Source organism: Tachypleus tridentatus, chromosome 3 (assembly GCF_004210375.1).
Source record: "Tachypleus tridentatus isolate NWPU-2018 chromosome 3, ASM421037v1, whole genome shotgun sequence".
NCBI classification, from domain to species: domain Eukaryota; kingdom Metazoa; phylum Arthropoda; class Merostomata; order Xiphosura; family Limulidae; genus Tachypleus; species Tachypleus tridentatus.
The window spans coordinates 69,176,434-69,204,309 of NC_134827.1; the positions used below are offsets into that span (position 1 = coordinate 69,176,434).

At 32.7% G+C, this 27,876-nt stretch overlaps 1 protein-coding gene across 4 annotated transcripts; it reads right to left on the reverse strand.

Moving 5' to 3' along the window:
- Positions 1-1,075: 1,075 nt before the first annotated feature.
- Positions 1,076-27,332, reverse strand: LOC143247084 (ubiquitin-conjugating enzyme E2-24 kDa-like). Of its 4 annotated transcripts, none has more exons than XM_076494512.1 (6): positions 27,187-27,331; positions 26,656-26,819; positions 24,951-25,001; positions 16,428-16,560; positions 8,008-8,155; positions 1,076-4,911 (listed from the first exon to the last, which is right to left on the reverse strand). In XM_076494512.1, exons 2-6 carry the CDS (start codon positions 26,802-26,804, stop codon positions 4,814-4,816), a joined length of 579 nt encoding a protein of 192 aa, XP_076350627.1. In that variant the 5' UTR covers positions 26,805-26,819; positions 27,187-27,331; the 3' UTR covers positions 1,076-4,813. The 4 variants fall into 4 exon arrangements, with proteins under 4 accessions (XP_076350627.1, XP_076350629.1, XP_076350628.1 ...); XM_076494514.1 differs by lacking the exon at positions 27,187-27,331 and adding an exon at positions 26,914-27,154; XM_076494513.1 differs by lacking the exon at positions 27,187-27,331 and adding an exon at positions 26,951-27,153.
- Positions 27,333-27,876: the final 544 nt, after the last annotated feature.

Consider the following 27,876-nt stretch of genomic DNA (forward strand, 5'->3'; position numbering starts at 1 on the left):
ATTGTAGTGGAATATGTGAACTTTGTGCGAAATATAGAGTCCTGAAGCACTGCATCTTCAAAGAGCTGTGTAATGAAATGGGCTCTGAATTCGAGGTACTTGTGTACCATTCTAACGTTCGGTGATTATCCCAGGGAAAGTTGCTGAATCGTGTTTTTGCCATGCGTGTGGAATTAGCCCTGTTTTTGCGAGAGCACCGGCATTGTCATGCAGATTGCTTCGAAAAATCTGAGATCATTCTCATTTTGGCATACATGGCCGATATCTTCAATGCTCTCAATCAATAGATGCAGGGCGGTGGAGTCAACATCATCGAAGCGGAAAAAACCCTGAAGGCTTTACAAAAAATGCTACCGTTATGGAAACGACGAACAGATAATGATAACTTCGCAAACTTTCCCCCGCTGGACGACTGTATAAGTGAGATCGAAGATGGGTCTGAAATCGGAGACATTTCTGTACCCGGGGAACTGAAGCAAGCAATTGCCATGCACTTAGATGAGCTCGCAAAGTCTCTCTTACGTAAATATAACAAAGTGAGAAGGAATTTAAACTTTAGTAGGTATTTGATGCAAGATGTTAAGTTTAGCAATGCATTCTAATGAAAGATCTAATGTTAGGTCGTAGTAATACATTACAAACTTAATCACTGATAGTATTTAGTACGGCAAAATTTAGCTCTAACCAAATTAAAGCAGAAAGCGTATACAACTTGTATACAAGGCCACTTGTCTTAGGCCTAATATTAAGCTTTTGTTAATTACGGACTATATTCGATAAAGGCATAAATTAAGACTTATCTGTAAATAACTGAGAGAGGCAGGGTTTTTATCGAGGGTGTATATGTGTTGTGCTTCCAGACAACCTGATGTGGAAAGATTGCGTAAGCAGTCACGTACAATGTGCGAGATCGAGTTGCTATTATGTTTACATCTAAGCCTGAACTTGAAAGTTCACTAAAATGTTAAGTTTTAGGTTGTTAAATTAATATTCGCAACTAGTTTTCTGAAAACAGTCGTTATCTTATTAGTTTAGCAGTGGTTACAAGATACAAATAAGCATAAATTTACACAACTACTTTTGCGAGTCTTTTTATTTCATTTGTCTCTATACAATTTCGGAAAATGGTCATGACATTCTACAAACACAATTTACAATCATTTACATAGTAATTAACACGCAAAACATACAAATTTTACCCTACTAAGGAGATGCTGCTTTCAACATTTTAATTTTACTTTATACAAAATGGGAACACTTCCATCGCCAATATGTCATTTATATATATATTTGTATGTGCTACACTAGAACTGATTCTAATTTACTACATCCATCAGAAAACAATTCTTTATAATTTACACTATTACGAAGCAAAGTGTGTATAATTGAGCAAAATATACCGAGAAACAAAACATGTATACCTAAACTCATGTGAATTCGGTCTTCATAACACTAATTGTAATCGTGTTGTGAAAGAAAGCTATTGTTCAAATGTATTATATTCAACTATAGTAAATGTGCTAATTTAAGGCCAGTTTCACCCAAGAACTACAGGAAACTGGCTGCAGAGACAACTGACCTCACTAATACAAATTATTAATAATTAAAACCGATATGGCACATGAAAGCAATTCAGAACTGCAGGTTAAAATGTTGTGTTAAAGGCAATATTAAATTTGGATAATGCAAATAATATAGAAAAACGAAGCTGAATGAGAAATTATGGTAAAATTATGTTGAACTGGAAATACTTCTGCCTGTTGGATCTTGGGACATTTCCTATCACTAGTGTAAACCTTAATATGTTCATAGTGTTTTGTTTTGATGTAATACAAATGAAGTCCAAAATTATCCCAAAAATTATATGCTTACTTCTAAATTAGCCCTACAGTTAATAAAGAAACCTAAAATCAACTCATTTAGCAGACAAAACTCAAAAATTCTAAAATCTGAAGAAAATGTGTTTATAACATTTTGACAAATACTTATTTCACCACAACATGGCTGTTTTTATTTATGACCATTCAGTAACTTTTAAAGATAAAAATAATGTTAAAAAGAAAACAGTTGGGTTGAAAGGGTTGGTTTAAGCAACTAATCCAAGTATACCATACCAAATAGTCTACATACATATTTTATGTCATACATAATATAATATATACTCATGAGAGCCTAATGTTTTGTACTCTATTATGTTTGGAAGACATCTACAGTTTATTTTCAAATACATATTTTTCATGTAATACAAGTGTAAAAACAAGACCTCACTCTTACCTTTGTATTACTTGTACACTTATTGAAAAGCCTTTAACTGATCAAAAAGCAAGTTTCAGTAGCATATAATTTTGACAAAAATGATATACAACTCTCTGCTGTTAATAGTGGTTCAACTATGATGATAAAGAAATTTTTGCTAAAATGTTTTCAAACTAAGAATTTGAATTAATTGTTTTAAGCAGTACAAATCGCTTTATTAATCAGGGTAAAATTCTGAATAAAATGGTATGATAAACTGGGAACACAGTTCAACAGTGCCATGGTACTATGAGACACAGTTAAATACAGGTATAGAGATGCACACTCAAATAGTTTAGTGTCTACCTAGAGAGAGGCATCTATTTGCTAGGCAGGCTAACTAACCACTTCCAATTTCATATCACATACACAAAGATCAGTTAAATATTAATTCAACCAAGTGATCTTTCTTGGCCACACAGTTTTGTTGCAGGGTAATAATAGTTTTTCAGTAACCTACTTCCATGAGTGTTGCTGCAGACAGACAGGTTTCTCCTACAGTTGTATTTACCTTTTCCCTGAAAATTTGTAGTTTTGTATTTTTCTCACAAACCACTGTAATTAAAATGTGGTATTTTGCTATTTAAAATAAATATTCAACTCACTTGAATTGATGATGCAGTATTTTGGTATTTAAATGGTAATACACCAAACTCATCTAAAAACAAATTTGATAAAAACAATGTGATATTTCATTATTTAACCACACAATCCAACTTGTCTAGAAAGAAAATTGGTAATGATGATGTGTTATTTTACATCAAGAAATGCTAGAATAATATAATCAAGCTTAAATATAGCACTGAAGAAACACAACAATTTATTTTCTATAGATGACAGAGGAAGATCAACAACAACCACAACAAATATTTAGTTTGAAACAAAATTTACAGGAAGGATTTTTTTAGTTTAACCAAGCTGATTATTTATGTAGCCTAACTTATAACACCAATACTACTTAGATAAATTGAGCTGGGACAGTTGTATTAAGCTATGGCTGTAACAAATTGTTTTTCAACTGTCAAACTTTATGCAATTGGCAATGTTTTCTTAGAAAACTCCAACCAATCAGGCAGAAATTTTAATAAATATTTAGCACCTATTGATGCCATTTGTGCTTCAAACACTGGATATAATACTTTTATTAGTAAAAAGCAAAAAACTGTTCAGACTTGCCTTAAATTTGGTGTTTTCAATCTTATATGACAAAAGAACTTTTAAATTAAAAGCCACGTTACCAATTCTAAAGTTCTGGCAGAGCTCTTTCTAATTTATGATCAAAACAAACCCATTTGAAGTAAAAATTTATTCTAAAGACAGTTGGTGTGGGTATTAAAACTTTAACTAAGTACAGAACAACGTCTTTGGTCATCTTCAGGTTAACAAACAGAGCCTGCAACTATTAACCTGAAGATGACCTAAGAAGGTAGCAGCATTGTTCTGTACTTTATTTTAGTTACAGTTTTAATACTCATACCAGAAGTCTTTAGAATGAATATTCATAATTTAGTACTACTGATCAAAAAGCAGTGAACAGCCCCTGCTACCTACATGGCTACTCTTAAAGAAACAGTGAAATTCTCACTTTAATAGTGCACTCATAACACAAAGTGTGGAATATGCTCAACAGCATATTATAGAATTAAACCTTGGACCTTCCCATTCAACTTCTTAAACACATGGTTTATTACTGGCAGTTTAAGAAATTCAACAGTGTGAGCATGTCCCTAAAGATTGACCTTCCTTCTTCAGGTGAAAGTTTACTGGTTGAAAGAGATTGACTTACTGGCTTTCTTGGTTTGTGATTTGTCTGTTTTTGTCTATTGTTTTCTCAGTTTGCTATAAATGTACATAAATACTGTTTGAAAATTTAATCCTTGCCTCCTGTTAAACTACACAGCTCTTTCTTTTTTCTTTTTTAAATACAAATGTCAAAATTTGGAATTTTCCAAAGCTACAAGCTTACCAATACAAATAATACAATTCCACGTTCTTCCTTTACAGTTTTTTAAAAAACTAAAACATCATTTTGGGACTTGTTTGTTAACTTTCTGGTGTCTTCTCTAATTTTTTTATTTAGTGCTAACACAAGGTTGATGTGTGATCACATAAAAACAGAGTAGTTGTCTGGTAAGCAAAATGAGAATTTTAACATTCTATATTCTTGTAGGCTGACTCACTTTATTTGTTTTTGTTCATAAGCCAGGTAAACACAAGATGCAGATAAAATAAATCTTGGAGGATCAAATTACCAGATGAGTATCATTCTTACTTAGGATGTAATCAGAGCAATTACACACCCTAATTACAATGGACATATATGTATATATATTACCTATTCTGGAAAAATGGGTTACAATGATAACAACAAAGAGAGAGCACTGATCACAAGTTCCACTTGGATGAGTACACTGAAACTGTTGTTTCATGGGCCATAGGAAGTTCAATGACAATGAGGAAAGTGGCACTACTGGTTCATTTAGAAAAAAAAACAAAACCCTATAAAATCTGGAAATCTTTACGTTGCATAACGTTTTGTCCACAACCTGGCAATCCTATCATGTTCTTCTCTGTGTTGGAGGTACTGAGTAGCAATGCTACCTACCAGTGGATCAGCTGAAAATAACGTAACAATCAACTCAAAAAATGAGGTCAGAAAATGTTTCGACAAACGATTACAAAATTAAAATACATGAAATTAAGATGACATGTTCTTATTAAAAGATCAACAAAAAGTTATGTTTTAGTCTGCAAAAAGAACAAGTAGAAAAATCTTGCTGTCAAGTAAAACAACAACTAATTATCCTCCATGATATTCTATAATTAAAAACCCTATGTCTCTTAAACACATGTGATTCTGATGGGAACATTGTGAATGGTAAAGGACAAGAAAGGAAAATGAAACATTAAAAATTAACCATATGTGGGGGACACACCCTGAAATTATAAATTCAATAAATAAAAAGTCTTTAAAGATATTTTATGAAAAATGAATAAAAGGTATGTATTTTTTTATATCCTAATTTTAATTATTTCATTGCATTATACACTGATGATGATAAATCGAGTGAATGATATGGTAGAAAAAATGTAAAAAATAAATAAAAAAATCCTTGTGAGTTGAGCAAATAAAAGGCAGATGAGTTTTAATCACAATAAATCCAAGAAAATACATGAGGGTTACCATAATTTGAATTATAAGTATAATTTGGATGGGAATAATCTTAACAGTGTTTTGGAGAAAGGAATCTTGGTGTAACAGTTGATCAGTCTCGAAAGCCATCCAAGCAGTGTGCTGTTATTAGTGGTAGGGCAAATAGGATTTTAGGTTGGATCTACAGAAATATTGAATACAACTTTAAAGAGTTATAATTTCATTGCATAAGCCACTAATCTGGCTGCATTTGGAATAGTGTGTTCAGTCTTGGGCTCCTGACATTAGGTAAGACATTGAATTGTTGAAAAGGATTAATAGAAAAGTTACTAGAATGGTCCTGGGATGAAGAGGTTGTTATATGAGGACAAGTTGAAATCTCTCAATTTTTTTTGTCAAGAGAAAACAAATTAGTGGAGGGGATCTGACTGAGGTGTTTATAGAATGTAAAGGGAATTGATAGTGGTGTTGCATTATCTTTTTTCATACTTAATGGAAGAGCATCAGGATTAGGGGACACATATATAAATTTTGGCAAAGGAGGAGTCATCTTCAACTAAGTTTCATTTTTCTAACAGGCCTTTGAAATGGGTTGCCTTCACATGTTGTAGAGGCAATAAATTTATGTGAGTTTAAGAAAATGAATGATAATGGCTGGCTTTCAGGTTTTTTACATTCCATAATTGCTGGTTGTTTTTCCATTTTTTTCCCTAACCTTCTTCATATTCTGTATAAGTTTCCCTTTTCTGATATGTATCATTCTGGCCCTTTGTGGGGAAAAAACATTTCTCTTTCACTTCGGAAAACAATACAACAAAACTAACATGTTTCTGTTATAATCTTTATTGATGAGCTTTTACCAGCCTAGAAACATTTTTACCATTTCTTTGTGCAGACTGGATTTTGATTTCTTCAAAGTGATGAGGGTCAATATAGCATGTCACCAGTCGCCTCTTTGCTGTTTTACATATTTCATTAGAACATTCTCTTCTTTTTAGTTACTCTTTAAGGAAATAAAATTTACCTCTGACTCCAAAACTAGGGCTTTATTAAAAGGTCTGTTCACTATCTATGGAACTGAAAAAAGTTCAAATAATTCAAAGATTCATCAAGTGCCATCCTCTCACCAGCACACTAATAATTTCATTGCATTTGCCCAGATAAAGTGGTCTTAATTAAATTTGTAGTCCACCAAATACAAAACACAACCATTTTGTGAAAAAAAGAGACAAAAAGAATTTTGTGGGAGGATTTTTAACAAATTTTGTTTGGTGAAACAATGTCATAACATAAAAAAAAATGTTTTATTTATTGGTGAACAATGTTTCAAAGAACACTTATTCCATGAACAGTGAAATAAAAAAAAGTGGTATGTGAAAACAGTGAGTACAAATGACAGTGACATTTGAAGCATTACAAAAACAATAAGAAAATAAACAATAAGGTGGAGTTGCAAAACATGCACAAAAATCCATTTGTGCACTTCCACACAGAAGCCTAATAGTTTTAGTGGTGACCCGTAACGTCTACTAAAAAGCTTTTGACATGTATGTCACAATGCTTTTGATAGCCACAAAGAACAATTATTGTATGTGCTTATCAAACAATAACAACTCTTACAAACCCAAGCCACAATGCTTCTGGTAGCCACAAAGAGCAATTATTATATGGGCTTATCAAATAATAATGACAGTTACTAAGTTTATGAGTTTTGACAGATTTTTTTCAGATATTGTATAGCCTATAACAGTGATTCTCAAATTGTGGTATGTGTACCACTGTAGTACATGGAGCTAATGTCAACATGAAATTTGTAATACGCCCCGAGTTTTTCTTGTACATACATACATACATGCTAGTCTCCTCTCTAATGGACTCACTCTCTATTTGTATGAACTCACCAGTATTTTATATGTAAAAACAGCTCGTTTGGGTTGAAAAAATTTTTTACGCAGAGGAGCAAACAAAAATATCCCTCACATTAATGGGTAAGTGTTGAAAATATGAAATTTGTTACTAAGAATTTTTATTTTATTTTTGCCTAGGTTTGTAATTATATATATATATATATAAAACTGAACAAAAAATTAGTATGTGAGCTTAAAATGTTTGAGGATCATTGGCTAAGAAAGTTTATATGCAGCACATTGTTAGTCATAAGTCAAAAGAGATGTCCCTTAACTTGACGATCAGTTGGTACAGAACAATAGTCAAAAGTCACCAAGTTCCCATTTATTATAAATATGGTCATCTCATGGAATACAGAAAGCAGGTTGGAGCAGTTGTTTCACATAATGGAATTCTGCCAGTAATCTAATATAAAAAAACTGACTTTTGTTTACCTCATAAGAAGTGTCATGCTTACTTTTAGTTCACTCTAATCTCTGTACATTTTGCTTGTTCTTCATTAGATCTGTGACTTTATTCTTAAAGCATTCAGTCACTTAGTTACAGCCTTTAATATCTGTTATGTTCCTGACACATACATATTACACATGCACACACAGAAACATATAGGAACAAACAAAGCTTGTATCAACCTCTAAACAATTCCTTACCTGGATTACAGTCTGTTAATAGTGAGCATATAGAAAGAAGAACCTTAGAAATTGTTAAGGCAGGGCTCCAATTATCTTTTAAAATATCTAGACATATGATACCCTGGCTGTTGATGTTGCAGTGGTAGATCCTGGTTCGGAAGGTCACCTGAAAAAAGTCACAAAGATTCAAGGTTACCTATGTTACCTGTAGTTCATAAAACAATGTCTCAGGTTTAGATTAAACTTAATTCTTAGGCTATGATTAAGTAGTGATGATAGTTTATATATGAAAGTTACTAACTACAAAAAGCTTTTAAGTCGTAAGTTTTTAAAAGTAGTGTTTTAACTTGTGATATGGTGATATTAATAAAACTTATGTAGACTTATTTTTAAAAAAGGAATAGTTATTCACAAACAGCTTGATGATAGAAACTAGTCATGTGATAGATAACTTACATTTCAAAATGTGTGTAAAAACATGTTGGTGTGCATGTTTGCAAAACACTATATTGAATACTAACAAATTTTTCATTTACCACAATCAATTAGTAATGATTGGATAAAGTAAATACACAGGATGAAATCACTTTATATTTACAAGATTCAGTGAGGAATTTCCCAGAAAACAAAGATGATCGAGAATTAGTTTTTTTGAGAAATGTACCTACTAATTCGTGTAACAAAGCAGATTCATCTTCATGAACAAATAGTCTAGAATATCAAATAAAGTTTACCAAACAAGTTAGATCCATAATTCAGCACACCACAGCACTGAACATACTAGAGAATTCCATAGCATTTGTTTTTAATGAACTCTTGTCTTCCATGTGACTGTTAAGTGTCACCTCGTCCATGTTGCTAGTGTCCAAGTTCTTTGAACATAACTTACAATGCACTGTATGTTTGCCAAGGTTTACCCTATAACCATAAGTGATATCATACACTGGAGAGTTAATTCACATTAAAAATTACAAGCCTATACTGTCTGTTTATGTATGTCAGACTTAATGAACACTGAAGGTTTAAGCCTAACACTTAAAAGTTTCAGTTATATTAAATTATGCATGTTGTAAGCACCATTAATACTGACATACAGTGTTTTGTAGACATGTGCCATTCACAAATGATTCATTAATTTTGAATGACTTATATGGAATTATGGGAATTGAGTAAGAGTCCCATTTGAATCAATTGTTTTCTTACCCTGGTTAATAAACTTCACAACAAGAGAAGTAACCAGCCTATTAATTGATGTTGACTACATGAGCATAGGCAGCACTCCTGCAGTGTATTAAGGCTTGACTAATGGCATTCTCACTGGGATTGCATGCATTGTGTATACTTTATGAGAAGTAGCGTTTGATTTACGTGACCAATTCTAGGAATGTAACTATTGTGTAAATCGAGAACTACCTGTATGTGTTATATAGTTCATATGCTGCCATTTTGACTCAAATGTAATCTGTTTTTAAGTTATATGTTATGCCTAAGAAGCAAGATAACTAACTTTAGACTGTGTATCTGGTCACTTTCCATTCATAAAAGTTTTTGTGATCAAATACTTCAGTCTAAATATATTGGTTTTGTTTCTATGAATCAATTGTACCAATCCTTTGAATCAACGTATAATTTTCCACCACTGCACCATTTTGCATAGCGACATGCCAGTCTTATGAATATCGACAACTCATGCAAGTACACACACTTGCTTATAATGTCACACTCATATGCTTTTATACTATACTGAAAACATAAATAGCACATTTGTATTAATGTATATTGTACACACTTTTTAACAATCTGAACAGGCAAAAAACCAACAAAAATCAAGTACCATGTTACCCATAACTCAGTCTGATTGCTACAGGTATACTTTATTGCATGACACAAGGTCTTATATTCAAAATTTTATTAAACTGCTTTTCCTTTACATTATACAAATTAGTATAGCATATAATTTTAGTTTATAATCTATATTTTAATAGCATACGTCTTAGGTTCTTAATTATATAATGCAATATATATTAAAAAATCCTGAATTTTCACTAGTGTGACACGTGACACATTTTCTCTAGACATCTCTTCTTTATTTTATCCACCACCCCTTCAAAAAGTATAAAATTAAATGTAAATTACTCACTATAAAGTTACAGTTGCTCAGATAAATCATACTTTTTATAGCCTTAATAGTTCTCTCTTAAATTTAATTATATATCATCTGTAACCAATAGAAAGCCAGGGTTTTCATCTATTAAATGACATATTGTATAACATTGCGTTCTGAACAGATAATCATCAATTTCATTCAGAATACGAGTTTTGTTCCTGTAGGAAAGCTCAGGACTAACTTGGATGAATTTGTAACAGTTTTTGTCACATAGTTAGAAAGCCAGAAAAATTTTGAGGGTCAGGGAGAATTGTGTACTTTTTGCTTGTTATTAGTCTATGTTCTTTGGTACATTATTTAATTAAATAGAAATTATTTAGTGCATTACTACCAATACTATAAAAAAGTAGGGTTAAGTGTCATTGACAAGAGTAAGTACTTTATTTCTTGTTTTTCATGTTTATTCTTTATTTATTATTATAGAATTAACTAAAATGTAAAAACATTTTTTTTAGTTAACAGTAGATAAGGTAAAATAAATAATGTAAAGAAAATGTTTCATGAGGTATGCACATGCTCATGTGGGTAAGCTTGTAATATAATTTGATAGCTTAACATGAGTTTCATGTTCACTGAGTAACTTACAGCTTATAATGACATGGATACTAGTTAGACAGATTCAAAGTGTAATAAAACTACAATTTTATTATAAATAGATGTATACTGTAACAAGCTTAAAGCTACTTAGGAAAAATAAATGTACTTTCAAGTTACAATTTGAAGTCATTCTGAAAGGCATATTTTGTATTTATTTCTATTTGTTTTTTGTTTCTTTTTGTGTGTGTTGGTTATGATAAATAGGGTGGAGAAAACAGATAACATACAGTTTTATTAAAAACAAATATCTGAAATATATTTAGGATGATTTAGGAGATTACACAAATTAAATTTGAGATTTTTGAGTTGAAGAATGTATTTTTTTAATCTGATTATAAAAATCACTTTGCACATGGACTATTTAAAACAAATACTCAATACATCCATGGACAAATCTTTATTTAATTTATTAAAAATAATTCACTAAAAAATTAGGATTTTTTTTATATGTGAAAGACTTGTGATAACTTCTACAACTCTAACTGGAAATTACACTTTAATGCCTTTTTCAGTGGTATAACATTAACTTCTTCCATGAAACTACTCTGCAAATTCTCAAACCTTTCCTCTTTGTTCTGTTTCATTTTGCAAGATCTATACTTAATATTATTTGTCATAAATTTTAATCACCAATAACTAAAGGTGCTGACATACTTTTCTTTATTCTGATATATTTATTTATGGTAGTAGCAGTGACTAGCATTTTTCACTTATGTTAATTAAAAGAGTGGGTGAAATAAATGCCTGGTAATATCAATTTCAACAATAGCTTTCAATAGCAATGTAAAGTTTTTGAGTAAATAAGTTTAAAACATAATAAAGGTTTAGCAAACTAGTTTTAAAAGATTATTACACTTCAGTGTCCACGTGAAACTTACACTAAAGTTATAATTTTCCTATACTGAAAGTGTACTTTCAATAGGTACTCCCATCCTCTCACAAGATTAGCTATTTTTGTTCAGTGCTGCTATCATTATACAAACTATTTTCTTTAAGCACACCACAAGCCTTTTGCTTTCCCTTTTGAAATAAAATTATTTTAACATTTCTTTTATGTGTCACTTCTCCACCAAAAAAGTAGCATATTCATGTGACTCCCTCCACACACCTCTACCAAAAATCTATCACTTCAAAGTTTGGTAGAAGATGCGAGCACTGAAAGGAAGTGGGGAAGGGTGAAAATACATGTTCAGTATGGGAAAAATTATAACTTTCAATACAGCACCTACTCTCCTCACAATATTAGCTAGAATTTCACATTCAATAGGGTATAAAACTGGTTCAGAAGTAACCCCCAAAAGCATCCAAAGGATTCCCTTGGAAATAAGAGAGAGTCAAATCCAAAGATCTGACGAGGGGAACTGCACCACTTCTGAACCAGATATACTTTTTGCCCATATGGAAAAGGAAAATGTGTAGGAGATAAGGGTGGAAAAATAGAGAAGCACATCCAAGTGGAAGAGCACTGTGGAAGGATAGTGATCCCAACCATGGACTGCATGTGTAACTAAATCCAACATACTATAAAAGTAAGTAAATCAGTGGATATGCCCCAATGTCTAGTGTGCAAGGTGTGATGGACAGTACTCAAAGTAAACTGCATCCAAGTGGCGGTACAATGAGGATCATACAGTTTTCACCTTCACAGTTCAATAAACTGGATAGAACAGAACTGCTGCAATTCCTGAAAATGACACATATGATACATTTATCAATCCATGGACCCGATATCTGGAATCAAAAGGATGTCTAGATAATAGAAATCAATTCCCCCAACAGTGAAACTGACCAGAACCCTCCAAAAAGCAATAACATCCTCAGTATAAAGATGCAAAAAGGGATAGCAAAATGGGCAGAACTAGAACAATCTTCCTTTTCTCCACTGTGACCCACAACACAGAAGGAGTGTGATCAAAGGAAGAATACAGACAGTTGTAAACAGGTGTGAGAACTTATGTTGATTGGTTCTCTTTATGTCTAAAACCCAGCCCCACACAGTACTGACATCCACACAGAATGAGGGCTTCCAATTGAAGGGGCGAATTTCAATGACGTCTTTCTTGATGACGAGAAACCCACTTGAAGTAAAAATGTATCTCAGAACAACTGGTATGGGCATTAACACTTTTATTGATAAGCAGAGAAAAACGTTTCGATCTTTCAAGTTCATTATCTTTTGGGAAGTGTTAATACCCATACTGGCTGTTCTGAGATACAATGACATCTCACTCCTTTGTGATTGTATAATGTACACTGTCATTCTACACCCACAGAACACCACTCCCCTACTCTGCATTGAACAATTATTGCCAAAGTCAACCACCTTGGTAGCTTGGAATTGGAAAATGGTAAGGACTTCCATACTCCACTATAAGAAAAGGATGATAATGCATTGTAGAGTCTGTAGGAATGGCATCACCTGAGACAGTACAATGGGTGACCACAAAACCCTATTCTGAAAAGCAGACTGTACTGATGTATTCAATACGAGGCATATCAGGGATGGGCATCTATCTGATTCTGCTTTACCCATGCAGTCTATGGGTATTACACAGTATGAAAAAAGCAAGTTTATGAAGCAATTAAGTCACAAGGTTATTCATCTACAAGCTATCTTGTGGAACACCCCATCTCAATAGTGAGCACTGCAAAGCCATGGAAGTTTAAGTGCAAGTCAACATGGCAGTACAGTATGGATTTCTAACTGATGAATACCTGGAACCTATATGAAGAATAAATAAAGCAAGGGATCCTGAAATGAAGAAGAGTATGGATATAGACTTACCAAGTCAAAGCCACACTGAAGCTTAAAGAATGGCCACAGGTGAAGGACAAAAACCTGATAAAGAAGAAACCACAATATGGTGTAAATAATGAGAATGGAACATATCAAATGCTATCCATATACACGACTGTAGGATTTCCTCCAATGATTGACAAACAAAAGAAGATAGGGAAAAGGTGAGGTGTCAAATCTGATGAGAAGATACCCTATACAAGTGTCGGTGAGAAGAAGAGAAAGAGGAATAAGTCAATTGAATCAAATGTCAAACCCAATTGATGAGGTTAGGAGATGAGAAATAATAAATAGAGGAAGAATGCTGAGGGATAAAGAGTTGGGAATGGGTACCAGGGAAGGAAGCTGTGCAAGCAATATAACAGAGGAGTATGGACTGGATATAAAAGTCTGTCTAGATCAATAATAGGATAGAGATGAGAAACAGAAAGAATGGAAATATGCACAAAGGAGGTACCTTCCTGAACTACCAAGGTCTTTGGAAAGAAGGAACGGTAAAGGAGAAAGCATATGTGATGGTAAAGCTTATGTGAAAAATTAGTAGCAAAGAAATCAAATTTCTGACGTCCACTGGCTAAAAAAAGAGAAAGGAAATAGGTTCAAATAGAGGTAAAGTATGGAGGACCATATTAATATTGCAGTTCAGAAGTCTAGAATACCTGGAGAGGATGTCAAATCCAAAAGGAATGCATAAACATGGTATGAAGAGAGGAAGCAAAAACCCAATAGTATCAAGAAAAATGAAAAATATGGGATAATGCAGCTCAATAAGCCAAGACTGAAGAGACAGAAGATCCCCAGTTGAAAAGCCATGTGAGAAAATCAGCCATGCAAGCTGCAGTAAGAGTCAATGGGGAATCTTGGGGTAGCAGACAAATAGTGGGACACCTTCCAGTTACACTGATACTCCTCCATAAAAGAAGAGCATATGGAACAAACCAAAAGAAAAAACTGATCTCCTAACAAAGGACTGAATAAAAGCTAGGCATAAAGATGAGAGATGTAAGTAGCGGGACATAGAACAAGTGAGTAAGAGTGACAAAGAAGGGGTATTGAAGGGAAAAGGTGCAGTTGGTGTAACTGTGAAAACCACAGTTGAGTTGGCAAAGAGGGAGGAATAAAAAAAAAAACAGGTAAGGATTAGGAAACTGGAAAAAGTGCCATATTGGGCTCCAACTGAGATACACAAATAACAAAATTAAAAATGGTAGACTGTTGTTGTACTAATGCAACTCCAAGGACTCAGAGATTGTGTTGAATATTTAACAATGCAAAAATGGCCATACATAACTCCCAAGGACAAGACATTAGTAAATGAGCTCAAGTTAATGTCACATTATAACCTAAAAGGTCCTAACAATAGAGAAACCATGAATGCAAAATTTGAGCCAAAGAAAAGAGGAGATGAATGGCAGAGATACCAAAAAGAGCTGTGAAGGTAAGATTAAGGTAGGAAATTGGGTATGGGTCAAAGTTCTAGGAGATTTGGGTACCACTCTCCAAACAGGTGAAACAGAACCTAACAATTGTTGGAGTAAAAAAGGTCAGTCTACACAATGATCTGCAAGAGTAAACTGATCCAAAGCTCATTGGGGTGAGGTATACTAATCCTGTTATTTAATTGTGTGACAAAATGGTCAGCAAGTACCTGAATATCTGGGGAGGAAGGAAAAACTTAATAAGGATGTGAAGATTGGCCACATAGTATGGAAGGACACAGTTCATAGGAAAGAGGGTACAGAGGATAAAACACAACATAACTTAGAAATTAAATTCGAAATGATTGTAATGGGCTGAACTGAATCCTCAGAAGGGGCATTGGAAGGCATGGCAAAAGCAGGAGGTGAAATCAGACACTCCAAGTCCTTGTCAGCCTGAAAAGGCTCAATATGTTTGGAAGGAAATGGGGTGAGTTGGTTCAGAGATAAAGGTTGACCCATGTATCATCCAATCTCCCTGCAAAAAAATGCTGATATATCTCCTGTCAGGTTGCCCACACCTGAGGCCTGTGACTTAGTGCTAGTTGTAGATGGGACCCCCAAAGTGGTAAAATGAACTTCAGAATTCATAATTAAGAAGAATCAATCAAAAATCAAAATTAGTAATCATGATATGACTGTAATAAACTGAGATTAAATTAAAGAAACAGTCTGAATAAACTTAGAAGTAATTTCAATAAAACCACAAATATTCTAAAGCTGAACATGATGTTTGAAACAAAGGAACAAGTCAGAGCACAAGTGTTTCCAAATGAGAAGTGTTAGCTTGTTAGAAGCATATGAAGGGAAGTCGCATGCATAATATGAATATTCCACTCTCTCTCCTATTGGTGGAGAATTGATGCTAGATGATTTGCATAAGAAATATGTTGGAATCATTTAATTCTAATAAGACGGGAGCAAAAGGTTTGCAACATGTATAAAGAACATTTACATACAGGGGGCAGCACTGGATGAAAATAGCTAATATCAAAAGTTATTGTAAATTAATGACTCAGCATTATTTGAAGTGCTGCAAAATAATGCTACTTGTTTGTTAATTGTTTAGCATACATATGCAATACCTTGAAATTTGAAACAAAAAACTTGACCATAGAGAATTAAATATGTATACAACATAAGTTTGCTATGAAGGGTAGTAGTATCAACAATATAAAACTTTGGTGTAGAGGTAACAATGAATAGAGAATTATTTATTTGTTTATGTATACCATCAATATTCCCAATAATACAACATGCACATGAGACACATAGCAAATTAATTTCTGAAAAAAAAAAAGGTATGTATATGAATCAAATTAAAATATTTACATTCATAAATAATTTAGGATATACTTTTCCTTTGAGAATCAAACTCTCTTTGAAAGATGGATCTTACTTTTGGAGGTTTGAAGGGATACTCTGGGGAGAAGTGGATATCTAGAAAGAAAACTCCCCCTTCATAGACAGAACCTGGTGGACCCAGAATAGTGGATACCCACTCATACAAGCTATCTCCCTTAGGACCAGCACTGAAATAAAGTAAAAAGTACCTACAAGTTTAGGTAGAGAACAAACTATCATGAAATAAAAAACACATTGTTATTCATATCACCACCAACAAACAAATTTTCATAAACTTTGCTCTAGTAAGCTGAATAAGAAATCTGGTAAACTCTATTGAATTAAAATATAATCTTATAACTACATCCATCACCACCTCTTGTATATACTACCATTTTCTTATGTATGTAAAGTAATGGATTTTTATTCAAAGTTCCAAGGCTTATGAAATGGATCAATATCAGCAAGAAAAATTATGAAGAAAAGAGTCAATGACTAGAGTTTAATGGGCAGACAGAAATACCACTTGACACACGAAAATAAAGTTTACACATTTACCTCAAGAAATCTCTTGGTTCTTTTAAGTCCATAGCTCAACATAAATCTCATAAAATATGCTTCTTGAATATTGTATACTTTTTTAAAACTCTACAGCTAAAGACAAACCTCAGGATATATGTTAATGTATTATTGTATGCTTCTTTTAATTCTATAGCTAAACAAAATCCTCAGGGTCCTCATTACCAATTTTACATTGATTTCAGTAGTTTTCTTTCAATGCTATAGGTTTAAAAAACATTAATATGTCACCAACTAACACAGAATTAAAACAAGTTCTTCATGAGGAATAGTGCTATTTGAATGTGACCCAGAGAGTTACTGTTGCATAAATTGAAAAACACCATGATGTTAGTCACATCATATCAACATTATAACACATAAAAATCAGAGTAACACAAGTGTTTTAACATTTGCACAAAACACTATAGAAAATCTACTTAATTTGTCTTAATAGATAAAACAGTATCCCAAGAAATTATTTGGAAGAGGTTATATGGGGAGTTGGCTATTTCTGGTTTTGTAGATTGGCCATGATCCTCAGTCACATAAAAATGATCCTTTTATCAACTTGTAATGTTTTTTTTCAACTTTTTTACATGTCTGTAAAACTTGTTTTACATTATTTCACCTGATTTTCATTGCAGTTTGCTATGCATCCAATAAAACATACTTTTAAAATTAACATTTAATTACACTGAAAATGTATTTCTGAAAGGTACCTCATCTCACCCAGAGCTAACTGAACCTTGCTAAGATTTTATTGCTAACAAAACACCAGTTTTTTATACTCCTTTACTTTCATGCCATTTCAGAACGTGCTGATCATGTGACTATCCTCCACCAATCATACTATACCATCTATAACAGCACAGGTAGCTCCTTCTAGTATTCAAGGACAATCCTCACTTTCAAGAACTGGCAGGTACAAACTAAAAAAAGTGGCATATCTATGGGTACAAAGGGTGGGAAGTGGGTGGCAGGAGGTAAGTACCTACTGGAAATATATTTTCAGTGTAAGAAAATGTTTACTTCCAAAACAGTACTACCTCCCCTCACCCAAAGCTAGAATCCCACACTGCAAAAGTGGAGGAGCCAGTGAAGGCACAACAGTATTCAATCAAGCATAAAGCAACTGCCTTAAAAGAACATGTTTACCATAATTAGAAAAGACACACCTGTGAGATATAGCACTACTTCTGAAACATTTATGCTCTTCACCCAGTAATAAACATTGTAATACATATAATGTAGAATGTAATAGGAGGGCATCAAGCCAGGTAATACAGAATCAGCCTGTTGTCAACAAACAGTGCATAAATCGTCCACATGTAGCAAGTGTTAACATGGGACATGGTGATGGTTAGTCATAGTAAGATGTCTGATAATTAGATATATAAAAGTATGAGGCTAAGGGTAAAGGACCAGAAATTGTACATGAATAGGCCTAAAGCAGTGTGCCAGTTAAAGTGGTCGAGAAGTATCCATTAAAGGTAATGCATGTGTGCCTGACACATGGGAATGAGAACTTCCAAAGAAGCCCACATTCTCAAAAGAGATAGAACCTCTTGATCAGTGAAGGAAAGAGAGAATATGGCCTATATGACTACCAATTCTTTATCCTAGAGCTAAATGGAGAAGGCTGGGCCTGACTGAGATTGGAATTGAAGAGAACCTCCAAATGAATAAGATATTTTGTGGAGGCAGTAAAGGACTTCAACTTGTTGATAAACCTCATCTGAACAGTTTCTCAAAGAAGCAAGCAGGTGTAAGTTACCAGACATAGGAAGAAATGAGCACTCGCCAGTCATCCATGTAATGGTGTCCAAAGCCCCAGTGAGTGAAGAGGGCATGCAAAAGAGCTTACCACTCAATAAGACACAAGGTGCTAAGACCTAATGTGAGCAAAACAATGTGACATTGGGACAAATGGAATATGAAGAGAGGTATCTATCACATCAAACTTTGTAATCGAAAGTCTCAAAGAAAAAATATCAAAGTGGGGTAGGACTCCATGGTGAAGTAAGGTGTCTCCAGATAAGTATGCAGCTGGGGCAGATCTATAGGGGTTCTACAATCTCCAGTGTTTTTGGATACAACAAATAAATAGTTGTAAAACTACCCAATCAATATTTCCTTTGTGTAGTAGTTTACAAATGAGCTGAACAAAAAGAATGGACAAAGTATGATTACTAATAAGAGGGAAGTGGATAGACGGGGAGCAGAACTGAAGGCAGAAACCCTCAGATAGAATGCACAGAACTGTCATAAAGTGTAGCCAAAAAGAGAAAACTAAACATATTTAGAGAAAGTACTTATGATTAATAAAACTTAAAAGTGCTGTAGAAAGTAATTTCAACACAGTAGTTATATTTCACAAAAAAATCATAAAGTGAAAGGAAGAAATTGTTGGCTGAAGGTAAGACATGAACTTTCCAAAAACTAAGCCTGTGCTTCACAAATAGATATTGCCAACCCTGAAACCTGAGGACACATGTCAGAACCACTGTGGGAATTTCATCACCTACATATTAAATTCAAATTCATACAAACATATAATAATTCAGAAAATGGAAACACTTCTAAAACAAATGGGGAGAAACAACAGAAATCAAAAAGAAGTTGAAACTGATATAATTTAGAGATTAAGCACAATCAAATATTTATAGTAACATGTAGAACAAGTTAAAATGTGTCTATATACTAGAATGCCAATCAAGAAAGTAAGGATTTTGCATTCTCATGATGGCTGGTATGGGTATCAAAACTTTAATTAAAATAAAGTACAGAACAATGTTTTGATCTTCTTAGGTCATCTTCAAATTAACCTAGGAAGGTTGAAACGTTGTTCTCTGCTTATCAATAAAAGTGTTAATACCCACACCCACTGTTCTGAGATACATTTACATTTCAAGTGGGTTTCTTGTCATCAAGTATTACTTTTATCTAATGAATAGTGAAATTGATCATTACATTATAACACTATCACAACTGAAAGAGCTAGCATTTTTTGTGACAAGACTTCTCCTGAGCTGCAGTTGGAGTCAACTGCCCTAACTAACAGGCCATAAGTAATGAAAGAGAATACTCTATACTGACTAAAAATTAAGTACACTTCAACAAGAAAATCAGTCTCGAGTATTTCTAACCTAGCTTAGTGCAAATAATATTACTCAAGTAACAAAAAACATTGGAATAATTTAATTACACATCTAGCTCTGATCTTAATTATTAACTTATAACCCCTATTTTTAACTGGACTAATTTTTTACTTGCATGTTTCAGGCTATATTTGTCTTGGAAGATAAATGAAGGTTTCAAAACTAAAGGCATTTTCATAAAATATATTTTTTTCAACTAAAATCTTTTTACACATTAAAAGCAATCTATTGTAAAATATTGTAATATTCTTAGAATTCAAAACTCAGGTACACTGGTACGGTTTGTATTGACATATACAATTATTTATATCCAATCCAGAAATATTTTGTTTGGTTGTTGTTAAGCACTATGCTACACAATGGGTTATCTGTTCTCTTCCCACAACAGGTTTAAAAACCAGAATTTTAACTTTATAAGCCCACAGATTTACCAATGAAACACTGGGGAAAAAACTCCAAGTATATATTGCAAAAACTTCCCATATAATTAACACTTGAAGTAATTATACTCCAGTAAAATTCATCCTTCACAAAGTATAATGTTAAATAACTAAATTACTACATCAACTCTTTACTGTTGGCCATCACATGAATGTCAAAGCAAGTTTGTAACCACCTCAAAAAATTATATCTAACCTTAAATTACAATAACTGATTCTGTCTCCCCAATCCATTAGTTTTTTTTGTGGTGTGTTGATAAGTATGTTATGTTTTTGTGAGAGTATCTTTTGGTTAAGTTCCCTTTTGTATAGGAACCAAATTTCTACTTTTTGAAAATGTTACCTCGACCTTTAAACTTTTCATCCACAAATGAACAAAAAGACATTTCCCTAAACTTTAGTGGTCAGGGGGATAAAAATCTACAAGATGTTTCTGTAAAGACCCTGTGCACATAATGTTACGCATACAATACCACCAACCCAAAAAGTAAACACCTTCATTTTGAACGAAATAGAGGTAATAATAGTAATCCCAAGGTAGCTGTTGGAATTGCAATTTGGGATCAAATATTTGAAATGACAAATAGCTATACATCAGTTAACTGTACGAATAAAAATACAGATTCTGGAATTATCATTTTGTAAGTTTCTAAAAGATCCAGTATGTAGAGTTAAATGAACTGCTGCAGTAAAACATGCAGACCCAAATAACATTGACAAGGCTTGGAAACCACCATTGTATCAAAGACTATGCAGTTCCCATTTTATACCTGATTAGTACTACTTGTATATACAATGCAACTTGTCAGTTATATTGTACAGATCTTGATAAAATCTGTAGCTTGTAAATATTTGGTGCTTCAAGCAGTGTTAGATGTAAGAGTCCAGTGGACAATAATAGTTTTTTAAGAAATATGGCTTGTCAAGACAGGTGGTCTTAAAATTCAGGCTTATTTGTGTAATGTGCACTGAAGAAAGTGGTCTTACAAGAAAGGAGGATTTAAAATGCAACACAGCATGAGGTAGTATACTTAGATTGTAAATTTATCACTAATGGAACGTAAACAACAGGACTAGTCACTAAAAATTGGTTACTTAAGGTTAAGTAATTTACAATACCTATATTCTCAACCCATATGACTTTAATGTTCATTTGTAGACCTAACTTGAGGCTTACATTTAAAATGTTGACTACTTTGCTGGAATCTAATGAGATTGTCATTGCTGACTGGCTTTTTGCACTTTTCTCCATATCTTGAACTTGCATATATTGTCTAATTTGCTTGTAAGTTAAAGAAAAATGAAGAATTACATGACTGTGTAGCACAGGCCATATTTATATCCAATACAGCTGCAAATTGTTGCTTTGTTTAGTTTGGTCATGTGACTGTATAACCTCTACAAATCTGAAACAAACACAGTTTAACTATTTAATTTCATGTGTTACATTCTGTAGAAGCATCTGCATGAAAATGGCCTTCAAAATTTTTTTTTCAGAAACACACCAACATGAGTAGATCATGTGTAGAAATTACCTAACAGTTTTTATTTTAAAATTACTTTCAGCACATAACTCATACTACTTTTGCCATGTGAAGCTCCAGGCTTACATGCTCATACACACATTAAAACATCATCAAAACATAAAGTAAGAAAAATAAATAATTGGTTGTACGTAGTAAAACTTTATTTTATCCACATTACATCAGGTTTACCTGGTATGTGTGTTTTGTTTTTTAATAGCAAAGCCACATTGGACTATCTGCTGAGTCCACTGAGGGGAATCGAACACCTGATTTTAGCATCGTAAATCTGTGGACTTACTGCTGCATCAGGTGAAATAAAACCTGTTTTTATGTAAAACAATCTAAAGCTTGAGAACTTAAAATGTTAAACATTGGGGTTTGTGGTAAACACAGTGCAGATAGTCCAATGTGTAGCTTTGCACTTAAAAACAATCACAAGTGTATCAATCTTGCATTAGATATAAATAATAATAATAATAACAGCCTAAAACTGGACAGTCATTACAGCTATAATAGTTGTTTACTCTTTATCAGAATCAAAATTTCTTGCACACAGTGAAATCAAGGTTGAGAGAAATATCTTTCAACATTTTCTACTTACCCCTATTCACCACCAAACACATACATAGGTAGGCTTATAAAAAAAGATCAATATCTTCTATATTGTTTTTTGTTTACTTAAGACATTTGGTTCCACTTTTTAATTGGTTTAATGTAGAATAATCAATTTGTAGTACATGACACTTTTATGTCGGTGTCATCTTAAAAGTCCCTTATGTAAATTTAAAAACTACATATAGAAACTGCTCAATTTAGAGGTTGTCAGAATATACTAATAGTGTGTCATTTGGCTACTCCTGCTTTCAAGAGTTTGAAAAACCTTCAAACTGGCTAAGTATACCAACTGTTTTGAAGAATTTCAAACTAATTAAGTATATCAACTGTCCTGAAGACTTTCAAACTGATTAACTGAAGACTTTCAAAAAAATTAAGTATACAAACTATTATAAAGTTTTACAATCAATAATTGTAAGTGGTTGTTACAATTTGTGGTCATTCCAGATAAAAAAAACAAAACAAATTTTTTATTTTAATTATGTTTTTCATTTTATTGTACATTAATGAATTCTCTACAGCTAGTGTTTGGTTAGAGAAAATATAAATTACAATTTAAAAAAAAGAAAACTTGATATTTATTTAGGATATTCTAGAGGTTATTCAAATAAAATATGAAAAGTAAGATGAAAAGAAATACTCTTATCCTATGCACAAAAATCACCTCTCATTCAGAAAGACAGTAAAGAATTTGTAAATTCACAGAGTCACCTTTAGTCAAACTACTTGTATCGTTTATTGAAAACTTGGCCTTGCCACATTTATGGAAGATAAACTCAGTACTTTCATAATTACGGTATTAAAGTTTTATGGTTACACAGTTGGTCATAATGACCAAACTCGTGGCCCATGTGTATCAACAGGGTTAAATGTGAAATAAAATGGGATTATCAATTCTCTTAATAAATCAATCTTAAACATCTCTTTCAGATCCCCTGTTTTTTTTAAAGAGAAAATTTCAGATATCTTAACCTATCCTCATATGACAATCTTTCAATTAAGCCCTGCAAAGCTTTAAGATTGATTTCATTAGAGGGGGTTCTGATTTGGAATTTTTGAATCTACATCACTTCCAGTAAACCTTATAATTTAACTTTTTATTTAGTCTGTGTACTAGAACCCATTTCCTCGTAAGAACATTTTTGTACCATTCTTCTTCCATATGTACATTTCTTGTTTTTAGGAAGACATACTTCATCTTTTGTTCCCAAAAGATTTACTTTTATACTCATCACTAATTATGTAGAAGCATTCTGTGTAAATAAAGAAACCATTTTCTATTTCAGTTAAAATTAATTTAGCCTATATACCCTATAATCTATACATGCACAGTAACTTGATTCAAATAAAAAAAAATTGTGCACCACAGTGCTCTACTTTCCATCCCAGGTATCATTCTAGTAACCCTCTTCTGAACCCTTTTCATCAATTCAATATCATCCCTAAAGTTAACAGGTCAAGAACAAACACAATACTCCAAACATAATTAAAACAGTGACCTATACAATGAAATTATAACCTCTTTAGACTCGTAAGTACAATTTAAAATCCTATTTGCCCTACCACTAACAACTGCACACTGAATAGCTTGAGAGACTGATCAACTATTATGCCAAGTTCCCTTTCTTTGATAATGCTGTTAAGGTTATTTTCATTAAAATTATATGCATAATTCAAATTATGATAACGTACATGTAATATCCTGCATTTATTATATAATTAAAACTCATCTACCATTTATTTGCCAAATTCAATAAATGATCTAAATCCTTTTATATATTTATAGCATCCTTTTCACAGTCAGCATCACACAAGACCTCAACATCATCTACAAATTTAAGTAATTCATTGGTTGTTCTTTCATATATATCATTGATGTAAATCAAAAACAGAAAACATCCTAAGACTGAATGCCATTTCCAATGACCCTCTGCTTTCTTCCATTTTGCCACTCTTCTATCCAATTAGTTAATTTATTCCCTACACCTGTAGATATTTTTTATTTTACAAGCCATTTCTGAGGCAACTTTTCAACTGTTTTCTGAAAATCCAGATATATCAATCCACACCTTGAGCCTCAACTACACAAACTATGTTGACCATGCAATAAAATTTAAAATTTTGTTAAACAACCTTGCAAGGCATCTTATATCAGAAACAAACCCTTTACACCACTTATATTAAATTAACAGATCTAAAATTATCACCAGGTTATAAGTTTAACAAAAGTAGAAAAATATAAAGTATTTTTAACTTGTGAAAAATAAGTAATTCTTACCTGCAATTAGGAGGTGGATCCAAAGTGATTTCTGCTAGTTCTTTTTGGATCCTATTACATAACAGTTAACAAAAAATAACATATTTTTCCTTTTTTGAAAACAGTCCATTGAAAACCTCTAATCTGATGTACACAATCTGGTTGAAACTTATCAAATTAGTTTATATAACAAAAAGTAGAACAGTAGCTTCTACTACTGCACTGTATCTCTTCACAGTATTTATTTTGAACAGTTTAAAACTGGGTGACAAAAAAAGTAATTTTATAAAAAAAACATTGATTTTCATACAACGTATCACTTTTACAACCTGAATGATGTCTCTCACACAGTTCTGACCTGTAGTACAAGAATTCAGTACAATCTTGTACATTAATTAGTATTCCTTTTGTTAAAGCTTATAACTGTTTAAAACAGAAAATTACAAGCTATTTAAACTTCAAAACAAACCTTTGACAAAGTATCTACTACAATTCACATAACTTTACAAAGGAAAAACAGAGACTTTAGCCATTCTTTTTTTTCTACTACCATCTTTAAGGGGCATTACCTGATATAAAACTTTAGATGCCATTGGCTGTGGTATGGATGATATGATTTTATAAAGAGCCATTGATTATTCAATTAACTGAAAAAGTGCATAGCACTTTGGTTAAGTGTTAAACTATGCATGCTGATATACAAGTAAAATAATTAATATACAATTCAATTATGCCACAATTTTACTTGGGATACAGTTCAATAACTCATAGTTTAATGAAAACAATAATGTATAAATATCTACTGGTATTGTAGCACAAGTTGGATTAAAAATAAAATTATACAGATTAAATCATGCTTCAACTATATCTTTAAGAGATTTGTTTTCAAACCTAATTTCCTTAGTTCTCTCTTTAGTCCTACACTTTCTGGGCTAGCTTTAGTTTAAAGTATTCCAAGGAAATAAAACTTGAAAATAGACCAGTGTTTAACATTTCTAGTTTCCTTCAGTCTCAGTCATAAGTCAGACTCTGTTTTTTAGTAACATCTTAAGATAAAGTGCTAATGTTAAACTTCTAAATGACAGACTTTATTTCAAAAGTATGATCTCAGCTTCTGAAAACATGGGTTTCTTTACTGACTTAAATTATGTTTTAGTAGGGCTGAGAAATAATTCCTGATACTATAAAAAACATCTGTTCAGTCATATTCAGAGCACAGTTCAGTAAACTAGGTAATAATAATATCAAGTACAACACAAAACCCAGTAATGTGGACTGTAAGAACCTATTTGGTCCTTAAAATTCAAGGCTGCCCTTGTACATCCATACTCAATGAACTCATCCTTTATTTTCAGGAAATTATTGTTTCCTTGTTGAGATTTCAACTCCTGAGCACTGCTGCCTTCCATTACTACCCACATTTGGTCATTCCATAAGTCCTTCACCTTTTAAAAATTAAAATTCTGTCTTAACTGGGGCCTAGCTCGTCTTTTGGATATTAAATTAGGGTATTGGTAAGAATCTTACCTCCCCTTTCCTTAAAACTTGAAAAAAGAAAGTGGAACTTTAAAAGCTCTTAATTAGTTAATAAACACTCCTGTATTACTATTAATTATCCATTCCAATGTTCCATCCTATGAATCTAGCCTGAAATTTTTATTCACTTTTCAATTACTGAAGTACCACTTGAATTCCCAAAACAAAATGGGAAACTTTTAATTTTTACCTTTTAACACTAGTGCTGAGAGCTTTAGACATTTTAGGATTTGGTTTAGGCTCCTTTTCACGGTCTTGACTAGATGACGAACCCGAGCTACGTCCGCGGCCTCCGCTAGTACTTGCTTCGGAAGGTCCTGCTGTACGATCACCTGACATTCCGTTTGATTAGGCCTATAGTATAAAAATAGTATGCTTTATTTCACTCATTCGACGTTTTCGCAAAAGTTACAAATTAATATCTCACCACAATTTTATTATCAATCACCTAAATCATGAAAACTTTCACTGCTCAGTTTTATTACCGGTATGATGAAAAGTACAAGAAACCACTCGACAGTACGACCGTTTCAGTCTCGTTGACTACGATAGAACTTCATATCAAAAACAAAGAAACCCTTACGTGTTATACTCCTTTCTTTCACATTTGAAACATGTGGTATAAAAATTCTAGAAAATAGTTGTTTTTCTACGTTAATTTTTATTGACTATGCAAATTGATAGTTCTCGATTTAATACTTAAAGTAACAAATTCACAAACCTGTAATTTATTTAGTTTAAAATAAGAAAGTTATCAAGCTATGTAAATACATCAGTTCTCTTTCCCTTCGAGCTTAGAACGCCACCTGTAGACGGAGAGTGATATTTATCAGTGATGTCGAGAAAATATTATATGCACACACCTAGACCTAAAGTAAAATCAAGTAATAAAAGTAAATATACCTCAAAAACTAGTAACAAAATATGACATTCCAGTTAATACCAACTTTATTCAAAAACCAGGCACAAAACTGAGGTCTATACTATGTAAAGACTACACTGACAAACACCACACCAAATTTTTTTTATAAAATACAATGTAATAACCGGTGATGTCGAGAAACCCACTTGTTGAGAAATTTATATGCAAAAACGGCTCGTTTGGGTTGTTCGCTCTTCTATGTAAAATATTTTATCAACCCAAACGAGCCGTTTTTGCATATAAATGTAATAACCGCCACGGCTTCTATATTGGAGAAACAAGTAGTAAAATGGAAACTAAATTCAAAGAACATAAAAAGTCACCTTCACACGTTTTCGAACACTGCAAGTCAAATAAACACAACATAACCATAGAAACCACTCAAATATTAAATAAAGAAAGAAACATAAACAAACGCAAAATTAAAGAAGCCTTACTTATACAACTCAAGCCCAAAATAAACAAATACAAAAGAACACCTTTATACCT

Excerpts from the sequence above, each read along its gene's own strand:
- LOC143247084 (XM_076494512.1), bottom strand. The coding sequence starts at position 26,804 with ATGTCAGGTGATCGTACAGCAGGACCTTCCGAAGCAAGTACTAGCGGA. Across the intron at positions 16,561-24,950 it reads GATCCACCTCCTAATTGCAG|TGCTGGTCCTAAGGGAGATA; the intron begins GTAAGAATTACT and ends ACTTTATTTCAG. Across the intron at positions 8,156-16,427 it reads ATCCCTTCAAACCTCCAAAA|GTGACCTTCCGAACCAGGAT; the intron begins GTAAGATCCATC and ends GACTTTTTTCAG.